General features: G+C 35.8%; 1 protein-coding gene across 1 annotated transcript in view; it reads left to right on the top strand.

The window, feature by feature from the left end:
- The window catches only part of AIMP1 (aminoacyl tRNA synthetase complex interacting multifunctional protein 1), a 168287-nt gene extending 157074 nt beyond the window's left edge, over window positions 1-11213 (top strand). The window contains exon 8 of the mRNA XM_067735398.1: window positions 11082-11213. Within this exon, the coding sequence (XP_067591499.1) occupies window positions 11082-11198 (117 nt within the window). The 3' untranslated portion in view covers window positions 11199-11213. The remainder of the gene's footprint in view (window positions 1-11081) is intronic.
- Window positions 11214-13245: the final 2032 nt, after the last annotated feature.

The raw sequence follows: 13245 nt of genomic DNA, 5'->3' as shown, positions 1-13245 counted from the left end.
TATTTTGCTCTTTCTTTTCTAGTATTTTGAGTTAGGAACTTAGATTATTGACATACAACCTTTGCTTATTTCTAATGTAAGTGTTTAGTGCTAGAAACATCTTCCCTGGTGCTGCAGCTTTAGCTACAGCCCAAATAGTTTTATATGTTGTATTTTTATTTTCATTCAGTTCTATGAATTTAATTTTTTTTCCTTTGACACTTTCTCTTTGACCCATGGATTATTTAGATGTGTTGCTTGATTTCCACATGTTTAGAGATTTTCCTGTTGGTCTTCAGTTATTGATTTCTAGTTTGATTCTTTAACAGTCAGGGAACAGATTGTCTATTATTTAAATTATTTTAAAATTTGTTGTGGTTGGTTTTATTGCCCAGGATATGGTCTATCTTTGTGACAGATGGCCTGAACTTGAGTCCTGGTGTCATATCCTGAAGTTGCATCCTAACTGGGTGCTAGGTACATGGTCACAACCTGGTTGAGGAGACCTGTCCTGGATGAGGCTGAACCATACAAGGAGCAGAGAGAGTAGATAATGGAGTGCCATGGAGGAGTTTCATATCAACCAGTGATTTGAAACAGTAAGTTAGAGCAAGAAAACATAATTACATAGTAGAGTTATGTTGCTATAATTCAGAACTAGAAAGTTGCACTAGAGAAAGGCTGAATAAGAAGAGATAAGCTTAGGTCAAAAAGGCAAAAGGGGATGCGTTAGGGGGAATGTCTTGGGGTGGGGGTGGTGAGAAGGCTAAGCATGTTTCAGAAAAGGGAATCACAGAATCAAAGATGTTCCACACAGTTAAGTGAAAGTGACACACTCAAAATCAATGACTAGCAAGTGGCTGAGAATAAAAGGCAGGCTTTCTGATTCTACATGCATTGTTTCTTTCTCACTAGTTTTCCAAATATGTGAAAAATAAATAAACAAGATATGGAGCCTCATGAAAAAGAAAAAAAAAAAACCAAAGTACTATCACAAAATTTAAAATAAATTTAACCAAATTTAGCAAAGCCTCTGTTTGGTTGCAGAAATTCTATGTCCTCCTTCAATAATTAAAATAGTGCTAGATGCTATAAGCAGAAGGAACCTGAAATCTTGGTAACTTATAACAGTTATTTCTTTTTTGTTCATGTAAAGTCCAATCAGAGGTGTGTAGTAGAGCGTGGCCACTGCTCCATGCAGTTATTCAGGAACCCAGACTGAGCAAGACTGATTTTCAATCTATGGCTTCCAAGTCTTTCTAGGCATCAATTCCTGTTGGTGAATTGGGGAAAAGAGAGAGAGAGTATATAACCACATAGAAGGTGTCTATGAGCCAAGCCTGGAAGTTATGTACATTATTTCATCCACATCTCACTAGTTAGATATTAGCCAGATGATAGCATTCAAAACTAAAGGAGACCAGAAAATGTACCTTAGTTTGTAGACTAGGAGAAAAGTGAAATAATTTGGTGAACAGCTACCCAATCTGTGTTACATATTATTTATCCACCAGTACCTCTTTATATAGTGCACCTATATTACCAGTGGTCATCTAATCAACAATTATTTCCATATTCCTTGATTTTGTAAGTTGTTTTGGCGAAAGACTTTGTCAGCACTCCTAAAGGCTATGAATGGGATTATTAGTTTACTGATACAACTAAAAGTTTTAAAAGAAGTCATTGGCTGTGTTGGCAACATTAAGTGATGTCCAGCTCATACTTAATAGGGCAAGTTCTCATTTTGGGATACAACAGTTTCCTTAGTTATATGTATACTTTCCTTCTGTGACAACATATCCAGGTAGAGCAAATGAGAAAGGATGCTGAAAGGCTTCTTCAGTGACAAGGATTTGGAACTATTGAATAAGAGCAAGATTTCACAAAATGTTCTCGTAAAACACTAGTATTAGGATATACTCCAAAGGGGGAAAAATGGTTCTTTACTCATAAAAGTTTAGAAAATGATGAAACTCAAATCTGTCTCGAGTATTCACGATGCATATGAACATATTAACGATTCTAAATAATCCTGCCATAAAGACATCTTTGGTTTTTATCTTAGCTTTCCTAACACTTGTCATGGATCACTGTGTTTTAGTGCCATATACCACTGTGATACATCTGTGGGCAAATCCCGTTTGACTCCCGCTGCAATCAAACATCCTAGTTTCGAATGCCACTTTCTATGCTGAAAGATATTTTGTATTTATTAGTAAGAAAGCACTTTTCATATTAGTAATATTGTTTTGTAGCATTTTAAAAATAGGTAGAATAAAATAGATCTAGCCATATTTTCACTTTTTATTCTTACTCCCGTCTTCATTTACCAGCAACCCTAGTATCAGTGGGGTAAACATTAATTTATATAGTTTTTCCTTCTTCTCCCTTAAAAAGACCTTGTATTATGTACACTTTTACTTTCTCCTTAGGCTGCCGGCTTCACTTGATGAATTCTGAAATTCTTTTTCTACTACCAATATTTCTTTATTTTCCATAGAAATCTTTTTCACTCTGGTGTTTACTTCTCTTTAGGTAAATAACCTCGGGCCCTTTCCTCTACATCCACTTCTTCAATTTTGTTTTTATTTTTCTTTTGTACATTCTGAAACTGATCCAGAGACCAAGTCAGAAAGAGTGCCTGAGATTGAGGTGACAGCATTTCTAACAGGGACTAAGAAGCCTTTTTTGGAAGGTGGGGGCAATTTTCACTATCATCTAGGAATGGTAGATGCCACCACAAGATGGCACTCGTTTGTTTTTAGTTTCTAATGATGAAAAATTTGTGATTTTATACTGGGATAGAAAACAAAAACAGAGCTTTCACTGTATTTCAAAAATGACCTTGCTTACTTTATATGCTATCATTTTTTATTATGTTTTATACGTACACAAAAATAAGTTCTACTGGATTTTGGGGATAGAATATTATGAAAGTATGTATGCTAAACATTATAGTACTTGAAGTTAAAATTTATTATTTATTTCATTAGGTACCTTTTTTTTTTTTTTTTTTTTTTTGCGGTACAAGGGCCTCTCACTGTTTTGGCCTCTCCCGTTGTGGAGCACAGGCTCCGGACGCACAGGCCCAGCGGCCACGGCTCACGGGCCCAGCCGCTCCGCGGCATATGGGATCCTCCCAGACCGGGGCACGAACCCGTATCCGCTGCAGCGGCAGGCGGACTCTGAACCACTGCGCCACCAGGGAAGCCCCTAAGTACTTTTTTAAGGAAAACTATTGTGCTTGCTTTTTCCCTTCTCTCTTTTCCAGCGTAGTTACCAGTAAACTCTAAAAACCTGTGAACCGATATTAAACACTGAGGTTCACTGATTTTGTATCAGTCTGTGCCGGTTCTTCCTTTTCTTGAGGGCTATCAGTCAGCACCACTTGTGCAGATGAGCTACTACCAATCTCCAGACAGTAGGTTATTTTTTAAATGACTCAAGAAAAACAAACAGTCCATTCAGTGGTGTTGGAGTATTCTTTATTCTGATTAAACCTCCTAAGTTTGGATTAAGACCACAAGAAATAAAGACATTTCGGGGACCATATGGTGGTATTGGTTTGGCCCTCAGGAAATCAAAAGGAAACTCTAGTGTTCCAGGGGCTATTTAATCTATGAATTTACTGTAATTTGCTTTAACAAAATAAGTCTTAAATTATCTGGAACTGTGCTTCCAGTGTGTAGCAACTAGCCACATGTGGCTATTTAAAATAAGATTAATTAAAATTAAACAAAATTAAATACTTCTTTAGTCACACTCGCCACATTTCAAGAGCCCAATAGACACATGTTAATAGTGGCTACTGAATTGGACAGAACAGATTATAGACTTCATTACAGCTGAAAGTTATCATGGACAGTGCTAATCTAGAGACTATTATTATTTCTAGTTCATATATGAATGACAAAAAGCTATAACTGCATCCTTGATTATTAGCTTCAATTTGTTTAAATCAGTCTTAGTTGCTTGGATATCAAATGCTTTTCTGAGCAGCTGTGGAGTCTATTGGAAAGACTATTGCATAGGGAACTGGAATAATTGGGGTTTGGCCCAACTAGAGACTCATGATTATGAGAAGATAATTTGACTTCTTTAAGTTATTTTTATTTGTGGAAAATCAATCTATGAAATATGTGTAGAAAAGAGCAAGCTTGACTGCTATCATTAGTAAGGCCTGCTTAGAAGCTTGGCCTTGGACAGGCATCTGGGAACTTGGTTTTCAGGACAGTTCCCTCCATTCCCTCATCAGAGTGGCTCCCTGGACCAAAAATGCTTGTACAAATAATATGGTTTATGCTGAACACCTGCTTTCTTTCTGGGAGTCTGGAATTTGTGTACATGCCAGGCAAAAGGTGCCTACAGGACTAGTCCCAAATAGAAACCCCAGTGCTGAGCCTAGCAAGCTTTCCTGGTGGACGAAATTTTGTTGTCATAACTCATTTGTTGTCATAACTCATATCTGGGGAAACTAGGCATATCAGCAGATGACTGGAAGCTTGTGCCTGGTTTCCACTGGACTTCACCCCATATGCCCTTTCCTTTTGCTGATTCTTCTTTGTATCCTTTTATTGTAATAAATCATAAAGATGAGTAAGACTATATGCTGAGTTCTGTGAGCCCTTCTAGTAAATCATCAAACCTGGGGTTGATCTTGGGGACCTCATAATTACTTTGAAGTATGAAGTGAAAAGCTTAGAAATAAGTTTGAATTCCAAATAAGTTTCCAAATGCTTGCATATTATTGCTAGTAATCGTAAGGGATCTGGCCAAGAAGAAAAAAAAAAAACAGACAGAAAAATATTTATTCAAAAAATATAAAAAATAAAATTGTTTAAAATGAAACTAAAAAGCTATGGACTCCTGAATAAAGTATGTCTAAAAATGTTTAAGAGAAAATTGTTGTGATTTTGCTGATATTAATTGAGGAACACTTTGAATCCCAACTATATGTTGGGATTAGGGAAGATATAACCTGGTAAAAACAAAGGACCCCATGCCCTTCTTGGACTTTTGAGTATCCTCAGAAAAACTTCCAAAGCTGCCTGGAAATGTGAGTTGGAATGGCTAAGATAAGGATTTCAGTGAAACAGATAGCAGCCATCTCTCTTTGGATCAAGTTTAAAGAAACCGAAGAGTTCTCTTAACATAAGTCCCTGGTTGTGAATCTGTCATTTTACACAGGTTTAAGTGACTGAAGATCTCAGACCTGCTACATTTGGGTGGATCTTGGCAGTGGCTGAGAAATATAGTCTTGGCTTCCAGTGCTGGGAATGGGATCTGAGCTCTCTCTCCTTTATTTTATTTTTCATATTTTCTCTGCATTTTTATTTTCTCCTTTATTTTAAAAGTGACTTTTATAAGCATCTTCTTGCAGCGAATGCTCTCTTAGCTCAAATATCAATCTTTACATAAACATGAAAAATTATCTTTCTCTTTGTTTTACAATTCAGTCATCTCTAAATTCCAAATGTCAACTCATCCTCTCTTCTCATTTCCATTTTTTATAGCATGGTCCCAGGAGAATAAATGCTTGTTTTCCTACAGAGGTAACTGGTGATAGTACCTAGGCCTTCCTTCTTCCTTCTCCCTTTTTTCCATTCTCCAGAGTCCTTATTCAGACAACCAATTCCAGAAAGTTTGGATCAAAACACCCCAGGGTATCAAAGCATTTGAGGGCCTTAAGTTCATATGTGAATTGTTTCTAGGGAAGGCCCAAAGGTTGTCCTCATGACCACAGGGTCATTTAAAAGTGTAACAAAGGGGGAAAAGGAAAACAAGTATCAAACTTTATGGAGTCTACAATAGCATGGAGGGTAGGACCATAGATGTATGGAACCAGACTGCTTGGGTTCAAATTCCATCCTCTCGAAGTATTTCTGTTGTCCTTGGGCAATTTTCTTAATGACTCTATGCTGTGATTTCCTTATCTATAAAATGGGATAACAACAGCACCTACCTTATTGAGATGTTATGAAAATTAAATGAGTTAATATACATAAATTTCATAGAACACCTAATAAGTGTTATATAAATATAGTAACCATCTAATTGATCACCCAAAGTGGAATGCATTTGAAGATGAAAGGTGATAATTATTCTAGGACAACTGGTGTAATATAAATCTAAGTGTTTGGTATTATTATTTTTAAATTTTACTTGAAAGCAAATTTAGGTTTTCAAGAAACCAGGTCTTCTACAGGTGGCATATTCATTGATATAAACTTGCTTCCTTATAAAAGTTCAGAATATGATTTAAAAATAAATAAAATTACACCCTTGTGTGATAGGACTGCAGAGAGATGAATTCAGTTGGGTCACAGGAGCACACATTGAATTGTCAATCTTCATCTGAGATCTGAGAGACAATGCTTATTGAGAACAGGAAAATCTCTTCACACTTTAAATAGGTACATATTCCAACGTATGGAGGACGAGGGCCTAGAGAACTTTATTTGAAGGTGAAGTTAGTTAAATTAGATTTCTAACGGACCAGCCGGTTATCAAAGCCACTAATGACAGCAAAGCAGGTGTGAGGCAAACAATCTACCAAGCATTTTGGCTTTGCTGTCTTTTACGTGGATGGTAATGCTTTCTCCCAAATTATTTTATAACTATCAAGTACTAATGATGACTCAAACAATCTGACCTTTCACTTGATAAATATTGTTTCCTTCCAGAGTAGTCCAACCTCAGATGTCATTTATGCATGCTTCATTCTGATAATTATTTCACAGTCACAACAAATATTTCTCCTTTCTCTCTAGCTGTCTCATCTAACTACAGGCCCTTTCTTGGCACTTGACAGAAGAGGGAGAGAACCTTTCCTTAGGTGGCATAATTCCTCAAAATGTGTTCACTCTCAGAAGCAAGGATGGTAGATAATAATGAGACAGGCAGGGAATCAACAGTCCCAGAACTGAATGAAGAATTGGCAAATGTATCAAGGATGCGTAATCAAAATGTGCCATTCTCTGCTAAGTAAAGTCTAGCTGAACAGAGCCAAACTGCATGCCTATTTTTCTAGATTTTCTTCTTTTTAAAATTTTCTTTCTAATATAAGAGATGACCTACAGAAGAAGAAACAAACAAAACTGATGACAAAGGAGGGGCTTAAATGTTGCTAATGTTAGATGAGAAAATGCCTAATGGGGAGATTGAGTCCCAGAAAATAGTAGAGAAAAAATAACTTTATGAGATTTTGAAAACCGGAGATTAACAAAAATGTTAATTCCAAAAAATAGAAATTTTAATGGACGTTCCTTAATATTTCTTAAATTACAAATTTTGATATTAATTGGATAATCTAGGCCATTTGTGACTATAAACTAAAACTCATTATAGCATAGATTCAGTTGTATGGCAGGTCAAATCATGCTCCATTGTTGGCAAACAGAAACTAAAAATTAGAAGTATGATATAGCACAGTTTATAACATTAGTCTTGTATTATAACTTGTTGATTGAGCACTTACTATATGCAAGGTATATGATAGATGCTTTTCCATGTGGTTTACATGTATTTTTTGCATTTGATCCTTATAGCAGCCTATGGAATAGGTATCATTATTGCCTCTAAGATACAGGGAAGTTAAATCATTTGCCCAGGGTCTCACAGCTAGTAAGTGGAGGAGTAGAGGTTCATACTCCAGAGCTCATGTCCACGATTTTTGTTTAATTCTGACCTCAGCATCATTACCAGAAAGAGGTTCAACTCTGAACACATATCTTAGATTAATGCTAAATACTTTTAACACATAGCACAACAAAAACATCTGAAGGCAGGGTGCCGCAAAATCCTGCTTTTGTTGAACTGAATTACAGGTCTGATGTGGATTTAAAATAATTCTTGTGTTTATGGCTGTTTATATATTGTTTGTGTCGGCCAGAAATAGAATCAAGTATTAAGTATCAGGACCAAAGCCAAGTAAATTGAAGATGCCAGAAATAACTAAAAGCTCAGAATGAATTACACCAGTTCTTTAGGGCACTCTGGGGTATTTATAGAGGATGTTTCCAATCCAGCTCTTAAGGCACTAAACTCTATATAAGGCATCAAATAAATAACTGTAGCACTCCATAATCTTTATTCAGTGTTGTCTGAGAAATGGTTTTCTTTCAGGGAGGCCAGCCTTTTACATTTGACCTCAGAGTGTAGTCTACTGCTTTACAACTCACTTGTACTATATAGGCTTAGAATAAAATGTGTGCAGTTAGATAAGTAGACATTTTAGCTGATTAGATGCCCTGAAACAGTGGATTTAGAACCATTACTTTAAAGCAATCTTATTCCTCCACCCAATGTCACAGATAAAAGCAGAGCTGCTCTGCAGGAAGAAAGGAAGGGGTGGGGGCCTGGAGCTCCAGGAGTGGAGTCTCCTTTTGACCTGTGCACTCAGATAGCCCCAAGGGTACCTACATTACATGGCTAGGGCTCCCCACAACACAGTTTGAAAGTAGCACCCATGAAAATGTATGGAAACAAACTTCAACTAAGAAGATTATAAATTTTAAGGAGATAAAATTTTAACCTACTTTATTTAAGGCTCTATTTCACTGGATTTCTGCAAGTTCCCAAATTGAAGCTCTCTGTTGCTGGGGTAGGGGGCAGGGGTGTTATTTTAACTTCTCTTTGAAGCAATGATATTACTATATCACTTGATAAACTTTATTTAAGCTAATTTTCAATATCACTGAGGTGTCAGATCTCCATCTGCATTTTATGGAAGATCAAACAAGGAGCTTAGCTAGGAATCCTGTCAAGTACAATTCTGCCTCTGACTCTCCATGAGACTTTGAACTGTGCGACTTACACAGTCTCCTAGGACTTTGTTTCCTGATATAAACATGTAAGATCATATATACTGTTCATTTAAAAGTTAATAAGGAGACTTCCCTGGTGGTCCAGTGTTTAAGACTCTGCCCTCCCAATGCAGGGGGCCCGGGTTCGATCCCTGGTCGGGGAATTATATTGCAGGCTGCAACGAAGATCTCGCAGGCAGCAACAAAGATCCCACCTGCCGCAACTAAGACCTGGCACAGCCAAATAAATAAATTAATTACAAGAAAATCTACTAAGAGTTCTTGGGTTTTTCAAAGAAAGCAATGATTTAAGATGAATTTGAATCAACTAGCATATCAAGTTTTTAAAAGGCTTAAAAGTGAATTTAATTGTGACGGCTTTTTAATATCGGAGCATGTGGAGATGGTGCAGATTTAAGGCGAAAGAAAGTTTTTATCTTTCGCTACAATGACTTACAGTGAAGACCACAACTATGATAAGATCAACGTAAATCAAAATACATACCAGAGTTGTGTCAGGAACCCAAAGGGGTGTCCTGTTGTCTCAGAATTATGGTTAAGCATCTGCAGTTGAGAACAACAGAGTAATATCCCACATTTTTCCGTTCAGAGAAACTCAAAAGTGCTGCCACTTGCCAGCAGCGTGATTGAGCAAACTAACTTCTGCTTAGCTTTCTTACCTTATTGTGAGGATTAAATGAGTTAGAGCAGTAAAGTGCTGAGAACAGTACTTGTTCTCAGCTCAGAAAGCTCAATAAGAGCTCAATACAACATAGTCATTATCATTATTGTTGATATTATTTTTCCTGAGGTTATTTTGACTTGCTGAGAAGACAAATTTGGTCATAGCAGGGACTTATGTGATGTTTTCTATATTCTCCCTAGTAATTAATACCATGCTTTTAAGACATTTTTCTAGCAAACTAAATAATTCTGGTATTTAGTAATCTGAGTTTTGAGATATAACTATATTCTTAAAATGTTTCATAAAACTGAACAGTTACAAGTATTATGGAGCAGCCCATATAATAAGCTTGGTGATACATATATATGAGTATCTATGATATATATTCATATATACTCAAGGATATATATATATATATATATATATATACACACAGAGATTATACACACATATAATCACACAACTAGTGAATCCATCAGCTAGATGGTGGGGATAAGATTTATATATGAAATCCATAGTATTCATATATGATAGGAATAAACTCTTTGAAAATAATGTATCTTTTAAAAACATTTACAATATGACAAAACAACAAGATAACTAGAAATAAATTGCAAACAGATATTCTAGTTTTACATGGATAAAATTATAAAATAGTTTTGAAGCATTTAAAGGGGAACTCGATTAAATGGAAATGTGTACTATGTTCATAGCTATGAAGATTCAGCATCATAAAGATTTCAACTCAACCAAATTTATCTATAAATCCCATGTGACTTCAATTAAAATTTCAGCAGTGTTTTTCACGGGATTTGAGAAATTTATTCCAAAATTAATATGAAAGGGTATAAGTCCAAAAACAGCTGAGTTAATTCTGAAGAGAAAGAAGGAGGAAGACACTCTTCTCATACCAGTTACCAAGACTTATTTATATACTTACAGGATGTAAACCACTATGGTGTTGGCTCAGGAAAGGGCAACTACATCAAAAGGACAAAAGAGAAAGCAGAAATGAAAAAACAAACAAAAAAATCACTCAGACCTTGTATATAGGGGATATCAGTTCATGAGAGAAGTGTCATTACAATATGTCAGACTATGATAAATGCAAACTGCATATCCAAATGTGAAAAAAAGATATGCATATATTCAATTCCATTTGATTCAAGACCGTATAACTTTCTGAAAAATATAAAGAATATCTTCATTGCATTGGGGCAGAGAAACTATCTTAAACAAGTCACACAAAAAGAATAAACCGTAAAGGAATATATTGATACATTTAACTATATTGAAATTATAAATTTCCAAACAACAAAAGATGCAACAAGCAAGAATGAGAGAAGTTGTTTATGACACAGAGAGCAAAGGATTACTATCTAGAATATACATAGACATTTTATAAATAAATACAGAAAAGACAACCTAATACAAAAAGAGAATTTTGAATGGGTACCTGCTTACTTTGTTGGACTGAATGCAATTGATCAAGCTCATGTATTACTGTGAACAAGTAAATGTTTTACCTTGCTTTAAAAATATGGGTATAGAAGCTATTAATAGAAGATGTGGAAAGGATATTGCATATCTAAAATAGCCTTTTTTCATCCCAGTCTCAGGATTCTACAAATCTATGTTTTTGGAAGAGTCAGAAAAGTCACCTTGAAGGAAATTTAAATGACATTTTTCTGGACTGTACAGCAACCTTTATATCTTCTCTGGGTGTGTGAAGCACAGGTGATGCTAAGCAAAGTTACAAGAAGCATTCTATCACATTTAGCCTAAAAACATGCATGTTAGAATTTAACAGGTACATCTTAGCATGATTAATTTATTTATAACAACCAATCACTGCCATTTGGTCCATAGTCCCAGCCTGTTCTCCACGTATACTTCACTTCTCAACCCCATAACAATGGGCAAAGGATATGAAGATTCAGTTCAGGAAAAAGGAAACTCAAATGACTAGTCAACTTTGAAAAGTTTAGTAGTAAATAAGATGCCATTTAATATAATAATGAAATATAATATCATAGCCATTGATTAGCAACAATTTCAAAATCTGAAAATTCTACATTTTTAAAGTTTGAAAATAACAAGTAAGGACTTCAGAAAATAGTATTTTCATACAGTGATGGTAGGAGTGTAAATTTTGGAAAGCATTTTGACAACAGTATTATTAAAAATGCACTTACCTGAAAATCTAGCCGTTCCCCTTCTTGGTATATATCCCAGAGAAACTCTTGGCATATGTGCACACGGAGACACAGAGACATTTACAAGGAACATTAATTTTAATAGTGAAGACTGGAAACAATCTAAATACAATCAATAGAGGGGTAAATAAACTGTAGTATATTTAACTAATGAAATAGATTATTGTAATTAAAAGAGCTATATCTACATGTATTGACACTGACAAAACAAAACAAAACCAATGAGCAAACAGTAAGAAGAACATATATACTATGATAAAATAGCTTATAGGGGCTTCCCTGGTGGTGCAGTGGTTGAGAGTCCGCCTGCCGATGCAGGGGACACGGGTTCGTGCCCCGGTCCGGGAGGATCCCACATGCTGCGGAGCGGCTGGGCCCGTGAGCCATGGCCGCTGAGCCTGTGCGTCCGGAGCCTGTGCTCTGCAGCGGGAGAGGCCACAACAGTGAGACCCGCGTACCGCAAAATAAATAAATAAATAAATAAATAAATAAAAAGCCTATATATTGGACCTGGTTATCTCTGTTTCGATCATGTCTATTTCCATAGAGAGAAGGAATAAAAACATGAACAGGAAGGTGTAAACCGAACATAAGATAGAGATTTCTTGTGGGGAAAGAGGGAAGGAAACATGACAAGGTAAGTGTACAATGGCAATGTCAACTTTATCAATAATGGGTTATTTCCCAGTAAGAAACAAATGAACAATAAACAAAAAGACCTGTGTTAACAGAGCTGAAGTAAACATATTCAAATGTTAACATTTGTTAACTGTATGTGGTAGATACATGGGTGTTTGTTATTTTTGTATCTGTAGTTTTCCATTTTAAGAGCAATAAAAATATATATTATAAGAAATCAACCTATATTTATAAGTGAACTGTGGAGTGGAGAGCTCTCCTTGGCCTGAGAACTATCAGCACATTTTTATAGACTATATCGTAGGCAGCCAAATGTTTTCCTCCCCTGATATCTTTCTTAGGAAGAAAATTACTTACTGTGGTCAGTCAGTTTAGGACAAAGAATGAAGATGCTGTTCCCAGGGTAGTGGTTTATTTAACTCATCATCACCATATGATTTTTCACATTTAATTATTAAACAAAAAGAGCATTTTTGTGGCAGGGTTAAACTGTGAAGATAATTATATGACCTCATTGTAATGAGTAAACTTGTTTCCAATAGAATTATGAAGGAAGAAAACATTAACCCAAATATTTTGATATTTATAGATACAGAATCCTTAAAGATCGTGAATAAATATGGGGACCAATTGTCATTACTGAATATTTATAGAGTACCTAAAGATGCAGGGTGCCCAGGCTCAATCCTTGGTCAGGGAACTAGATCCTGCATGCATGCTGCAACTAAGGAGTCCGCATGCCGCAACTAAGGAGTCCACATGCTGCAACTAAGAAGCCTGCATGCAGCAATGAAGATCCCGCATGCCACAACTAAGACCGGGCACAGCCTAAATAAATAAATATTTTTTTAAAAAGATGTTAAATTTTCTATACTATGTTATTCTCTTAACATTATGCATGATTCCTATACTTGATAGGTTG

Source organism: Pseudorca crassidens, chromosome 4, assembly GCF_039906515.1.
Source record: "Pseudorca crassidens isolate mPseCra1 chromosome 4, mPseCra1.hap1, whole genome shotgun sequence".
In the NCBI taxonomy this organism is placed as follows: Eukaryota; Metazoa; Chordata; class Mammalia; order Artiodactyla; family Delphinidae; genus Pseudorca; species Pseudorca crassidens.
The sequence above is the reverse complement of the archived record's forward strand: the minus strand, read 5'-3'. Positions and strand labels throughout refer to the sequence as shown.